We start from the raw sequence: 15932 nt of genomic DNA on the forward strand, positions 1-15932 counted from the left end.
TCTCGTTCACAAATACTAGGTCTAAAGTATTTTCCTTTCTTGTTGGCAGGTGATTTATTTGTTGAATGTTGTATTCTAGTAGCATATCTAATAGCTTTTCAAATTGCCTCTTATCTTCTGCACTACTATTACTCTCTTTTTTATATGTATAAGTACAACCACAATCTCCTATTCGTTCTTTCCATTCTACGAAAGGAAAGTTGAAGTCACCAGATAGGAGAATAGTCCAGTCCTTGTGATTTCTACATATATCATCCAATTTTTCAATTATTAAGTCAAACTCTTTAGTATTAGGAGGTCTATATATTACTATGTTCATCAATTTTTCAGATTCAAATTCTACCGCTATTAGTTCACATTCTGAGTTACTATATTTCTCATATATTTTTTCCTTGTTTTTTGTCTTTCCCATATATTGCGGTTCCCCCTTGATTCCTATTTTTTCTATCTGATCTATAAGTTTGGAACCCTTTTATTTGATCATCATTCCCAGTCTCTTGGGAATACCAGGTTTCACTTATATTCATTATATCTATTTTCTTTTCATTTTGGGTTAGTTCTCTAAGTACTCTATTTTTCTTTTTGAGTTACTCGTAACTAAACCCTGCGCATTCATCACTATGATGGTTTGCGTGTTTTCTCCTTCATTTAATACTGATAGTAATAAGGATTTTCCCATGTCTCTTTCCTGTTCTGGTATGTTGTTCTTTTTTTTCATTTCCAGAAATTCTGACATTAAAAAATCCAACTTTTCCATAATATTTGATCTTCCTTCATCATAATTATTCATTTTGTGTCTGAATCTGCAATTTTCTCCGTTTCTGCAATATCCTCTTGCATAATAAATACAGTTATTATCTCTTGAGTAGAATTTCGGAGCTGATGCTTTGAAATTCTTTGCTGACACCTCTGCATATCTCATTGGTGGTTTGCTTTTCTCTTTTACCTGATATCTTGATTTCTCTCTTTATTTGTTTCTTTCTTATTTTGGATTTTATTACTTGGTTGGTTATTTATTTGATTATGATTCATGGCTACAGGGTGCATATATTTGCATTTTTTGTCGAACTTACATCCTTTTCCTTCTTTTAGGTTTTTACATATTTTTGGATGCAGATCTCTGCAATCATCCCATATCCATCTAAGTATGCACATTTACCATATATTTCATAGTTTTGACATATCTTAGGATGTTTGTAGTAACATCTTTCTCCAAATCTGCAATTCCCTCTTTTCAAAAGGTTGCAGATTTTGTCTTTCTTGTCTATTTTTTCCTCTTTCCCGTCATTGTATAGATCTGGGTAGAGCCTCTTCGGGATTTGCTTTTCTGTTGTCATATCGTAATTTATTTCTTCGTAGGTATGCTGCTTTATTTGCCTCATATGTAGTATCAATGAGTATCTCTGCATCCATACTTTTATCTTGTTCTTTTGTTTTCCTTATTTTTTTCTGTCATTTCATTTTTGTTTACTTCTCTTCCGTTTTCCTCTTCTTCTTTTTCTTCTTCTTCTTCTTCTCTTCTTCTTCTTCATCCTCAACTATTTGTACATTCAATCTTGATTTAATAACATTGTCTATCCATGATAGACATGTTGAACAAAAAATTCTTGTATCTTTTCTCAAATCTTGTATTACCTCAGCACACTGTGGATGGGTCGGAATGTTGCATGCAGCACATTTTCTGATTAGGTTTTGTGGATTGACTATGCTATACCAAACCTTACACAGTTTGCATGCTTTTGGCATTCTTTTTCCTAATGCATCAATTAGTATATTCACAAGATTCACCTTATTCATTTTCTTTGTCGGAATATGTTGGTTTATGTATATTTTCTTTATGAGTCTCTTGACCACTTGGATTTTATTTGGAACTTCTTCAATTATTTTCAAGATGTTTTCATTAGATTTGTTCCAGTTTGAAGGATTATATCCTTCTAATATATCTATGAATGCTTTTGTATCTTTTTGGTTAGGACTGTTGCTGATTTCATAGAGAGAGAGAGAGAGAGAGAGAGTAGGGTATTGTTATCATTCATCTCTCTCGTACTATACAAAAACCTCTCTATCTCTCTCTAACTTATTTCGTCTTGTTATAGTCTGTTATTACATTGCTATTCGAAACCAACATATCTGAGACAAAGTTAATTTCCTTCTTAAATTTAGGCTTTCGCGTGTTAGGCTTTCTGGTCTCCTTGTGACTCATTTCCGATAGTACCAAACCACTTTAATTTTTTGCCCTCAAATGACGTTTCTTTATTTTTAAAGACCGTGGTATTAATACGCTCAAACCTCCTGGTTTATCCGGCATAGATATCTTATTTCTTTACAGGTTAAGCATTAACTACCATAAAGATAATCTTTGTTTATTTCTTTATAACATTCATAAATTATTTCACACTAACATTATCATCTTTGGTATAAATCATTCAAGTCAGAGTAAACCACTGATCTCATACTTGTCAACAAAACAACAGACAAAAATATACACACTTCTTAATTAAAAATCACAACTAGTTATCACAGGCTCTTGAGGTAAAATTTACGTAAGGAAAAAAAGACTTACTGTAAATATCTGTCAATCACCAACAAAGAAATGTATAAGAGATTTCAGTTCATTCATACTTCTACGAAGATGATTTTTATATAGCAGGCTAGTGACTTTTGTAAATCAAAATACTTAAATGTTGCAAGACTGATAAAGACTTTTTCTTCAAAGGTTATAATGGTACGTTCGTGTTTTGGATTGCTGTAGTAGAAGCAGGAAGACGACATTTTATTTAAAATGAAAATCGAAGTGGAAATTAAAAGAAGAGCTTAAATAAGGCATCAAATACTTGACGTTAAATATACTGTATATATAGATATATATATATATATATATATATATATATATATACATACATATCTATCTATATATAATATATATATATATATATACAGTATATATATATATTATATATATATTATATAATATATATTAATAGATATATATTATATATATATATATATATATATATACACTACATACATAGATGTGTAGATATACAGGGTGTCCATAAAGTCCTAGTACCATTACAAGTATCTATTGCTCAGAATGGTGCTGGGACTTTATAGACACCATGTGTATTTATGTATATATGTATGTGTCTATGTGTGTGTTCAACTAATACATTACATGATCCAGTCACGATTAATCAAAGAGAGAGAGAGAGAGATGCAGCCGTTTTTAACGTTGTCCCCATCTGGTCGCGGAACGAGAGGCCGCTGTTGTTACTGACGGTGCTTGGACGGTACTCCGCATGTATCAAGTCTCCTTCGTCAGTATTAGCGTTCTCAAGCCGTCGATTCATATCCAGCAGCTCTCCTCCGATTGCTGACTATGTAAGCGATCAGCACAATCACCACTAGCCCGCCAAGGGCGCAACCCACCACGATTGGTATGATACTGTTCGACTCCACTGGACAGTTTGTGGCTGAGGAGGATTGGAAAAAGACGGGATTATTAGGCGGTAGTGCAAGGTCATCTCGTTGGTTTACTAATTTACGTCTGAGAGAGGGGTGGAAAACCACTGGATTATTAGTATATCTGAAAGGACTGCCACTCTCGCTAGACCAAGTAGGAGTCGGTTTACCTTTATAACTGTTTATATCTTCCTGAAAAGTGAAGATGATTGATAAATAAGGCTTTACCGTATGATGATTTGGATCGTCTCTTCTCCCTCGTGTCGTGGAATTGGTCGTGGCTGAGGGATGATTGAAAAGCGCTGGATTAAATTATTAGATCGTTTTAATGGTTTCTGTCCACTTCGTGAGGCACTTAGTGGTTTGAGGGATAAATTGAAAATCATTTGATATCTGATTATTTTAATTTTCTCACTGCACTCTCGGGACAGTTTTTTGGACCGAGAAAGGAATTAGATAGTAACAGATCAATATCGAAATTTGAAACTTGAAAGAAAAAAAAAATGAAAACCCAACAGAGTGGAGAACAAATTTAATTTATTCAAGAAATCCACATATCTTCCCCTTCAGTGTGGAGAACCAGGAGCCACTAAATCCTAGCCAGGCTCTCCACCCTGGAGTAGGACTATGACGCTCCAAAATGGTATGTGGATTTCTTAAATATATTAGTATTCATTTTTTTTAAGGAATCAGATACTCTAATTTTTCTCCTTTTTTTTCTATCTCGGGTTTAGTCAGAGCCGAAGGAAGACTGAGAACCCTCAAAAACCAAAACTGGATGGCCATCTTCTCATCTTAGTTTCTCCCTTCTGTCTCCTCACACCATTTTCTAAAAATCAATAGCAGAGCCCTTAAAAGCATCCCAAACAACTCTTCCTGCCCTTTCCCCCTCATATGGACTCGTAAGTGGAACTTCTTCGTCGACGGCCCGCCATGTAAATAACGAGTACAACGAGGACCACACCGGCAAGAACGCAGCCCACGATGATGGGGATGATGGTTGTCTTTGGGCAAATTGTTGCTGGGGATTGGAGAAGATTCAGGCGTTACACTTGGACTTATTTATTATTATTATTATTATTATTATTTATTATTATTATTATTATTATTATTATTATTATTATTATTTTTATTATTATTATTATTATTATCATATTGAGAAAGTAAATCCACATTAGTATGCGTGTTTGGTTTTGTTGTTTGAAATACATGAAGCAGAAAGCTTACTATGACCCGCACTGTCCTTGTCAATCTCGCATACTACTGTGGCTTTACTTTCCCATTATTAATTCATGTGATTATGAGTTTCTTTAAATTATTATTCTTGTTATTCAGAAGATGAACCCTATTCTTACAGAACAAGCCCTAAGGAGCCATTGACTCGAAATTCGAGCTTCCAAAGAGTATGGTGTTCATTCGAAAGAAGAAACAAAAAGTAATCGGAAGTACAGAACGAGGGAATCGGTCAGAAAAAGAAACAGACAAATTGATAAATAGATAAAAATGTAAGTAAAAATAAAAATGTAAAGAAAAATATATAATAATAATGATAATAATATTAATAATAACTATTATTAAAATAAATATAAAAACTAATAAAAGAGTAACACTGGACAACAACAAAAGTAAAACTGCAGATCGATGAACTGTATTTCTCGTGACGAATCCTAATCACTTTAAAGCTTACTGGGCCTTTGCTTAGCTCTTCGCTATCTGATTAGAATTTAAATAGTTCTTGGAGATGATCAGACTGACAAAAGTTATAAGTTCTAGGTAACTGTATTTACCGGCCATTTAAATATAATAAAAGGCTGATTTGAGTGTTACCGATATTACTTTGTTTATTTATTGCTTGTGCACTCAAAGCAGTTTAGAATTAAAATTTCATGTTGGACAATATTTTGTTTTCGCACTGAGTACAGTATCCTTCTTATAAAACTTAGAATAAATTTATTCTGTCAGTAGATCTGGTAACCTATCTATTCTTTTGCTCAGTAATTGATAGTGATTTTCATAATTAGCAGATTACTAGCGGGCAATGCCTAGTTTGCACTACACGTGGTGTACAGTTGGCCCTCGACCTACTGGTGCATCACTTTCTGCCCATTTGCCTTTATCTATTCCCTTTGAACCATTAGAATTTAATCATCCATATTTCTCATTCTGTTTGGCTCCAGTTTTTACACCTCACTGGGGTAACTCCTTCGGTGCAGCCACGTGAAATCCAAGCCAATGACTCAAAGGTCGGGTGCACTGTTTTATATAAATCCTAATATGTAGGAAAGTATAGTATGGACCAATCACGGAGCTAAACAAACGCATGGAACGAACCTGTGGTGAAATTTCCGTGCGCCATCAGGTTGTAAGCCTCCAGCTGGAAATCTTGTCCCAGAACTGCCGTTATTTCCAGGCCGTGTGAGGTCTCCCCGTCGATCGCACCGGTAACGTTGTCACTCTTGAAGGAGGAAATGCAGCTGTAACTGGTGTTGACCGGGATGTCACTGGGTCGAAGATCGAAGTGGGCCACGATGGTCAGCGTCTTATCTGCGGTGGAGGATAATGGCCAGAAGAAGGCAATTAAGTCCAAGGTCTTACCTCGCTTTTATGTTATGGTGTGTTGCTCCTCTCTGACGCTACGTGTCTTGTGGTCGTAGACTAATTACCAGTGTTTTTATCAGTATCTCTTTGCTTGGTTGTTGAATATACCAAAAAACCTACTTAAAATATTAATAGAGTTTTGCTAGATGATGGGCTAGAGGCTAGGGTGAGAGACTTGACTTTGAAATGGATCCAGTGCCAAGTTTCATTTTTTTTTTAATTAGGGAGGTAGGCAGATTTTTTTTTTTTTTTTTTAATTTGGGAGGTAGGGCAGAAACTTTTTTTTTTTTTTTTTTTTTTTTTTTACTGTAGGAGGTAGGCAGAACTTTTTTTTATTTTTTTTTTTTTTTTTTTGGGGGGGGAAGTAGGCAGAACTTTCTTTTTTTATATTTGGGAGGTAGGCACAACTTTTTTTTTCAATTTACTAAAATTTTATAGAAGCAATTTTAACGATCTTGATGATTTTTCAGCAAGGATCCAAAGTGGTGTACAGGAGTGTATATATATATATATATATATATATATATATATATATAAATATATATATATATATATATATATATATGACCTCTATCGGTATTTTGTCTCGAAACTGCAATAAACGAAAATTTGTTCTTGATGTTTATCCCTTTATATTGGTAAGAAATTGGTGTCATGCTAATGTTCGTTTAAAATAGTCACGAAAACTAGTATGTTCTATTTCAATTCTTCGCATTACACGAAAAAATACTGGCTACATGTCGCAAATATACGGCATATTGTTAGTTGCCAAAATAAATTGCCATTTTAAAAGCCTTTTTATTGTATTTTTTCTGTCAAACATACAGCTTAATTGTGTTTCATAACCAACACTGATGTTTAGAATGATTTCAATCAGCTGAATTAAGAGACAAACCTTATTTATGGGTCATTAAGAAATATGAGGAAATCACTAGGATTCAACAGTACCATATACGTACTAAGCTCAAGACAGTGTAGGTCTAGCTATCTCAAGGCTAGCCAAAAGCAAACTATAGTAGATTCACATCAACGGAGCATTTCATGTCCAGGCCAGTCCCTTACGACGCTCCTGAATGGCTGTTGATAAGCCTATCACAGGGCTGGAAACTCAGTCTCTCTTGAGAGTTCACATGGGTAGTATCTATGTTCCACCTCTCCTGAGGGGAGGTAGAACATATATCCTGCTTATGTGAACTCTCTCGAGAGAGACTGAGAACTTCCAGCCCTGTGATTGGCTCATCAACAGCCAATCAGGCGCGTCATAAGGGACTGGCCTAGACATCAAATGCTCGGTTGATGTGAATCTACTATAGCAGTAGATCTAGACTGAACGAAACAGACTCAGAACTCACTGGCATTAACAGCATCAGGGAAGGTCTTAGGATCCATGAATATATTGGCTGTCACGGCGTTCAGACCCCAGGTCTTGCCATCGCTGGACTTGGAGAAGTCCATAGTGATGTTGTGTTTGCCGGATTCCCAATCGAATGCCAAGAACTGACTCTTCCCACATGATCCTGTGACTACCGCTCCCTCTTGTGGATGCTTGGGTGAAGTTATGCTGGCTGTCTTGTTGCTCTGGAAAATAGAATTTGTGCTGGGGTTTGTACTCGAACGTAGACACACACACACACATATTCGATGTATATGATATATATACATATACATACGTAATACACATATATACACATACAGTATATATATATATATATATATATATATATATATACATATATAGTACATAAATGTAGGCCTATGTATATGAATGTGAATATATTTACAATTAAAAAGCTGCTTTTAAAACAGGGTGGTTTCATAGAACTTGCAGTCATTGGCATGTTTATTCTCTAGTTGTTGGATATTCTGTTCATTAAGCTTCGCAGAATTTCCATCTGCATCACGTCGACCTTTCCATAAAAAAAACCGTCGTTTATCACCGACTCACACGTACTACCACACTTTGTCTTCCGATTCTAAATAACATAAGTCATAACAGCCCATCAAGCTATAAATATGCCAATAAAAAGAAGTATACAATAACTTTCTAACACTGTAACGAAGTCCTAACAGTTGCGTAGCAATTTGTCCTAGAAGTCTCATGTGATCAGCAGTAACGCAACGGGTATTATGCCAGAAAAGGACATAACAGTGCAGGGATCTCATACCCAAGGAATACTTTATATAATATATATATATATATATATATATATATATATATATATATATATAACATATATATATAAGTATTTATAGTAAAAAGTGGCCACATCATTAAAATTAGGTCTATGATCTATGGTATACATAAAATACCAAAAAAAAAAAAAAAAGTTCAATAAATCATAAAACGAAGCTGTGGGTCTGATTATACATCACAGCCAAAACAAAAACAACGAGAAACATCATCATCATATTCATCATCACCATGGAACATCATCAAACATCAGAACTCAAACTCAACATCATCATAGCCAAGATGTGTAAGATGAGGTGAGTTACGCAGAGGTCGAATTTTCAAATTTCCCGCGCGTGACGTCACAAGGTAACCGTTGGGGCCGGTACCTCTTTCCCCTTGCACGTGGTAACAGCACGGCGGGAGTTTTCACGAATTTGTGACAGTTATTGAGGTATTTTATGATTTAGCGCATTATTGCCATGGTGATCTATGCTATTTATCGCTGCTGTAACACAGGAAGTGACGATATTGGAAGTAAAAAGGTTAGCTTTGACCGAAGTGGGTGAACGAACATCTGCAGAAGTAGTAACCATATCAACACCAAAAACGCAAGAGTATGTTCGGTTCATTTTCAACAAAGCGTTCATGTAAGACACCTTAGGCTATGCATGAATTACTTAACTACAGCCATGCAAATGCAAGAAAAATGAATGAAGAGCCCATACCGAACCAACGTTTGCCTCTGCATGATAGTGCCACGGTTGATACAGGTATTTAAACATCTTGACTCTAGTTTGGTCTAGTCTCCTTGTTACATTTTAAATTGTGGATAATTATATCAACTATAGGCTGATATGAATACGTCTATCAACTAAAATGCATAAACGTATATTCCGTACGGTCCCCAATGTAAGTCAACTATATTTAGCTGGATAAGAGTGATAAGATTATGAGATTGAATTAGGCCTAGACCTATGCCTAGTTAAGAATGCATGCGGAGTGGATATACTAGTCTGTACGAGATATACAAACACGAACATTTTATAAAAATTGTTTTCGTGTGCATGGAATGGGCCTATTATTTGTCGGGCAAAGGAAGGGACAATTATTTTCGAGGGAGAGAGAGAGAGAGAGAGAGAGAGACTGCAGAAGAGAGAGTTTTGGGTAGATCTTAGCCGGTATTCCGCGGCGGGCTAGACCATGGCATTTGACGTTTTTCTTTAGAATTTTACCTCCTGAACTAGAATTTAAAGTAATTATAGGTTTACAAGGATACTTGTAGCAATTAAAGTGCATATACTGTATGTAATATCTTCCAATCGTTTCCTAATGCAAGTAGATAAACCATGTTCACGGGGGGAGATCGACAAGATTGGAATTAGGCCTATAGACCTAGGTTTGTTGAGAATAACTGCAGAGAAAAATGAAAATGCTAGTAAACACAAAAGCGAGATCGGGGGCAACATATTATTATAATTGTTTTCATGTGTATGAAAAAACCAGTTATTTGTTTGGTAAAAGAAGGGGAAGATTATGAGAGAGAGAGAGGAAATTCACCCCAAATTTTTTCATGTGAAAAATCCTTTTAAATTTTCGTTGTAAGGGACGTCATAATGATAAAATACATATATATATATATATATATATATATATATATATATATATATATATTAAGTTTCTTATCACATCATTATGATTCATATACATGCATTGAGCTACATGTGTCTTTAATATCCAATGCGCTCTACCTCGGAATTAATATATTCCTAATATATGCTAACCGAAGCGGAATATTTTAGTTGACAAACTTCCTCCTCTCCTAATTTCTCCTCTGTGCGGTGGTTCGGACCCACGAGAGGACGATCTTGTTATCAACAAAAAATTTTCCCTTCGGTTAACATATATGAAAACATATTAATTCTAAGGTAGAGCGAATTGGATATTAAAGGTAATATGTGGCTTAATGCATGTATGTATAAATGTATATATATATATATATATATATATATATATATATATATATATATATATATATATATACATACATATATATATATATATATATATATATATATATATATATATATATATATAGAGAGAGAGAGAGAGAGAGAGAGAGAGAGAGAGAGAGAGAGAGAGAGAGAAAGGATTCATAGCACACAAGTTTTAGGAAATAAGTATCCATCATGATACAGATGGAACAAGTGTGGATTGGATCTTATATGTAAAGAGCACAATATTATAGAGGCCTGCGCAATTTCAAAAACGATCCGATACATATTGAAGAGTTGTTCAAAACTTTTCATGGAGAAACGTTGGAGCCGGAAGTCATGGCAGTATCCAAGAATATATAACATTTTCACAGAAGAGTACATTTATGAAAAAAAAAAAAAAAAGGTCTTCTTGATATTTTCAAGGACAAAAATATTAAATTTCAAAGGGAAACAAATATTGCAAAGTAAAGGCAATCAAAAATGAAAAAAAAAAAATTAGTTCAGTAATTTTTGATAAACTTAGATAGATTTAAGGCAGTGAAAAGGGAGTGTTCAGTGAAATATAAATAGTTTGCATTATTTTCCAAAGTTCAATTTGCATTTCATATGTGAGATTATGAAGAAATAATCATAATTTTAACGAAAACAATGCTATGAACTCAAAGAGGCACCGGTAAAGTCGTATGAACGCTCAGCACCCAAGCTAGACTCGTGACGTCACTGAACACAACCATCCTTATCTTCATACATTCTGATTAGCGCCTCAGTGGCGTGGTTGGTTTGGTGTTTGCTTCTCACCTCGGTGGTCGCGGGTTCGATTCTCGGCCATTCCATTGAGGAGTGAGAGATGTGTATTTCTGGTGATAGAAGTTCACTCTCGACGTGGTTCGGAAGTCACGTAAAGCCGTTGGTCCCGTTGCTGAATAACTACTGTTTCTATGCAACGTAAAAACACCATACAAACAAACAAAACATACATTCTGATTATAATAACATCACTTACCGTTTTGCCTTCCTTCGAAGTCGCCTCATAAGTGATGTTGTAATTGAATTCCCCTTCGAAGATGATGCAATAGGTCACGTTCTTCGCGCTGTCGTCGGTGACGTTGTAATAATACACCCGCTTTGGAATTGGGGTTGGGGTCTCCGTGGTTGTGGGGGATTTAGTGGTGGTGTTTGTTGTAGCATTGGTTGTAGTTGTGTGAGTGGTTTTTGTGGTGGTGGTGGTGTTAGGAGCGGTTGTGGTGGTGGTATCTGCGGTTGTATGAGTGGTTTCTGTGGTGGTGGTTTCTGTGGTTGTGGTAGCGGCGGTGGTGGTGGTAGGAGTGTCTGTTGTGGTAGTAGTGGTAGTAGCGGTTGTTGTGGTATCGGTATTTGGGATGGTTGTAGGAGAGGGTGTTTGAGGAGCGGTTGAAGTACTGAACTCGCACACAACACCTAAAACGAAAGATGGAAAATTATATGAGTACGGAAACACGGAAGCAAGAAGAGAGTTTCAAAGCTTGTCAGCAGATGGCGGCGAGATAATCTTCAGAAATTTAGTTCAAGTCATTTTAGCCAACGATGAGGATGAATTGTTTCTATCATTCAGGTGTTCATAGACCAACGTGTGTAGCGCGCTGAAAGAATATCTAACCTGGAAAGGGACTTCGAGAAGACTTAGAGAAAGGAAATGGAATGTTTGACGAAGAAAATTAATAACAGCAGGAGAGGAGGAGAAAGTCATAGGTACCGGCTTGAGAATGGAATGACCAATTTCGAGTTCAGTTGAGAAGTATAGAAGTGTAGACTCTTCTGTGTGACGACCATCACATAAATACCACCAGTTTCCAAGTCCATCTTACATTTATTATTATTGTTACGGCTCGCGTTTAAATGTTCTGCTGCGGAAAACTGTATTCCTAATGAAAAGACTCGTGCAAATTTTATTAGAGTGAGTCTAAATACTGACGCCGATCCCAAGTCCTATACAGTAAGGGAGGGTTTGGGTGTATAGGTCTAGTATATGGCGCATGCGTCAATGGATCGTAATAACGGTCTAACCGCAACGAAAAAAAAAAGTCATCAGTATGTGGTAATTTATCTTACTAAATAAACAGTATGACGGTCTGACCCTGATAGCAAACAGGGAGGTGGTGGCAGCCTGCCCATGTTTTGTCTCCATCGGCTAAACAATAGTACAATGACAGTTGCGGTAAAGATAGCAGAAGGTTAACCGATAAGCGTTGCGTCAGATTTTACGTCAATAGTCAGAGTTTTGCTGTTATAATAGAAATCTAGGATATTATTCTGGGGATAGCAGGGTTGGAGAAGGTGAAATCTTGGTATGCAGGTATCTACCCATAAGAGGTTGATGAGTATTTGATGAAAATGATATAGAGATTAAATCACTCTCACTTGTTCATTCATTAAAAAAAAAAAACGAGATATGAGCGTCACTCAAAGAGTTCGAGGTTGTTAGATCAAATTGGATAAAAGCCTAAAGGAACGGAACGGAAGGGGAAATTGAGCGTAAAAAAAAAAAAAAAGGTTAAATGTGTAACAATAGGAAAACCTCGCAGTTGCAGGCGGAAGGCAAGATAAAAGAAGGATAATAAGACCGGATGTGCAGTAAAAGGAATGAAATGGACTGCAGCTAGGGTTCGAGGGGACGCTGCAAAGAACTTTCAAGTAATGCCCATAGTATACCCCGTGAGGCTTGCAATTTGAAATTCTGTTTGTGAAGCTTTCCAGCCACTCAGTGAAAGTTTATAACCAATACCTTTCCTCATCTAGTAATTTACTTGTTTGCATCGTCCCAAAACACGACTGCGGAATGATGTTACTTGCCGACGGCTTATCCTGGTCCCCGCACCACTTCCATGGCGCTAGCAGGACCCCCATGATTAAATTAACAGTTTATTCATCAGATATATTATATCACTGCAAATTCCACATTCACTGTTTGATCTTCCACATCATAGCATCGATGAAACAAAAAGGCTTTAGGTTTCTTTTCGAAAGACTTCAAATCCTCAATCTGTCTCAGCTCAAGAGGAAGCTTGTTGTATAATCTAGGAGCTGCACATATTTAAAGGCTCTGGTCTAGAGCCACAGACTGAGGGCGAAAAACTCGGATCTACCAGCTTGAAACCAGCTGTAACTAGTTTTGGTACCGGGTCGATTTATTGGTTGCATAAGCTGTAGTAGCTCCCTCAAATAACAGGTCACAGATAGTCAAGAGAGTGGGATATATATACACATAAATGCTAAACCAGCAGCTATACTCGCCCAACACTTATGAAGTTCAGATTGTTTATAGAGTCTAACAATTTCCTACAACAGAAGGTTCTTAATTTGTCACTAGATAATCTCTAGAAGTTTTTCTCTCTCCTCTGCGATATAATATATATATATTATATATATATATATATATATATATATGTATATATTTTACATGATATATACGACATATATATATATATATTTATATATATATATATATATATATATATATATATACGTATGTATGTATAGTACACATATTTTATCCATCTTTTATGATACTTCTTTTTTTGCTAATTTTCTTTTGTACATAGAGATATTCTGTGTTGTAAAGGATATTTCAACATATTTACCAGAGTTTAATACATGACTAATATGACGTTTTGCGTTTTTTGTAGTTTGACCAAATTAACACGAACCGCTTTTAAATCTCATAATTACCACTGACCTAAATATTAACTAGGAGTTAAGCACGTACTACGTTGGTTCGGTCACTAACTTGAATGGTTTAAGGTCTTAGCTACTCGGATCTTTTATTTTAAGCCATTTAATTTTTATTTTATTATTATTATTTCTTTGATAACTATGAAACAGGTTATAGCTTAACTTATTTCTGTGTGTTATTTGTATGTTTATCGCTAATGGCAAGTTTTGAGCGATAATAATAGTTTAATGAGACTTGTTTATGATTTGTTGACTGGCAAGACTAAATTGACGTCACAACAACCATGATCATTAACGAATTTTAATTATAAATAATTATAAATAGGTTTATTAACAAAAGAGCTAAAATATATATCACCCTAGCGGGGTAGTGCCGTCAGTGCACCTCTTGCAGTGCACTGTAGTCATTACATAAGGTTCTCTGCAGCGTCCCTTCAGCCTCTAGTTGCAACCCATTTCATTCCTTTAACTGTACCTCCGTTCATATTCTCTTTCTTCCATCTTAGTATTTTGCCATATGCGTCAATCTGCTTATGCCCAAGACCAAATAAAAGGGGAAAGTTGCTCTTTCATGAACAGAAAACTTGCACCAAACTTGAGCAATATGGTGCAAAGAGCAGTGAGTCTTAAGGACTAAAAGCCAGTAGATTAATAATATATAATAATTTCTCATTTATATTTCATACAAATCACCCACATCTTTTCCGATCAAGAAGATTATTCCCGTAACACACAGGTGTTCAGAAGTTTTATTTACATTTTTTTCATGTTTGGGTACGACTGATGTAACCAGTTTATAGCATATTTTAGAGAGCAAGATTGCTAGAAAGGATTTGGTGACGAGAGAGAGAGAGAGAAGAAAGAGAAGAAAGTCAAAGAGAAAGTTATTCACATATATGCAGTGTATATATGTGTCTGTGTGTGTAAGAGAGAGAGAGGGGATATATATATATATATATATATATATATATATATATATATATATATATATATATATATATATATGTCCTCTTGTAAAAACCACTTCAAAACTGAAATGTTGAACCTAGGTTGAAAACTTTCATTTCAAAGAATGGAATAGAATATGAAATTTGGGCCAAATGCCAAGCGTTGGCACCTATGAAGCCAGTGAGCCCTTAGAGAGAAATTGAGAGTAAAAAGGTTTTAAAGAAGAAACGGGAAGAAAATTTCCCAGTTGTACTAAGAAACAATACTGTTAAGAATGGCTGGAAAATAAGTTGAAATGAAAGAGAATATGAAGGGACGTACAGTAAAAAGGAGAGAAAGAGGTTGCATCTAGGGGCCGATGGGAAACTGCAAAGAACTTTAGATAATTATATAATATAAGATATATATCTATATATATATATATATATATATATATATATATATATATATATATATATTCACTCAATCTCGATGAACCTCCTCGCAATTTAAAATATCACCTCACATGACTTACCAGTCACCAGAAGGAACGCAACGGCTAAAGCGACCTGTTGCCTGGCCATCGTATCGTTACGAACGAATCGCTTCCCGATTACAGAATCCAAAGGGAAAAGGCGAACTATCCTCTACCTGGGGGACGTCGAACAACGACTGGCCTGCCAGAGAAAGAGCCTCCTTGTCGACTGCAAGTAACGAAGACGCCGTAATATTCAAAGTCCCTGCAGTGTCACGCACTAACAGCTGATTAGAGGGGCGGTGTTCGACGATACGCTGATGACCAATTAGGGAACAATCAACCGCGGAATCTTATCAAGTGATGTCATATTTCTGGTTAGCTCGTGACGATTGTACCATGGGACGGACCAAAGGCTCTATTTTCAGAGCGGGTATTTTTCAGCTTAGTGTTAGCTTAATGGTTTCCAAGGGGTATTTTATTCTTTGGAATGTCCGCGTAGGGGAGTAGCGCTGTTAGTGTACTTAAGACATTATTTAAAGTTGTTTGCAGTTTCCCATCGGCCTCTAGATGCAACCCATTTCACTCCGTTTAC

At 35.8% G+C, this 15932-nt stretch overlaps 1 protein-coding gene across 2 annotated transcripts; it reads right to left on the bottom strand.

Moving 5' to 3' along the window:
* Nucleotides 1–3017: 3017 nt before the first annotated feature.
* On the bottom strand, nt 3018–15590 carry LOC135224298 (salivary glue protein Sgs-3-like). Of its 2 annotated transcripts, none has more exons than XM_064263151.1 (5): nt 15398–15589; nt 11231–11664; nt 7413–7638; nt 5794–6006; nt 3018–3473 (listed from the first exon to the last, which is right to left on the bottom strand). In XM_064263151.1, exons 1-5 carry the CDS (start codon nt 15444–15446, stop codon nt 3334–3336), a joined length of 1062 nt encoding a protein of 353 aa, XP_064119221.1. In that variant the 5' UTR covers nt 15447–15589; the 3' UTR covers nt 3018–3333. The 2 variants fall into 2 exon arrangements, with proteins under 2 accessions (XP_064119221.1, XP_064119222.1); XM_064263152.1 differs by lacking the exon at nt 3018–3473 and adding an exon at nt 3848–4483 and having other exon boundaries at nt 15398–15590.
* Between the last annotated feature and the right edge of the window lie 342 nt (nt 15591–15932).

The sequence above is a fragment of the Macrobrachium nipponense genome, chromosome 12, assembly GCF_015104395.2.
Source record: "Macrobrachium nipponense isolate FS-2020 chromosome 12, ASM1510439v2, whole genome shotgun sequence".
In the NCBI taxonomy this organism is placed as follows: Eukaryota; Metazoa; Arthropoda; class Malacostraca; order Decapoda; family Palaemonidae; genus Macrobrachium; species Macrobrachium nipponense.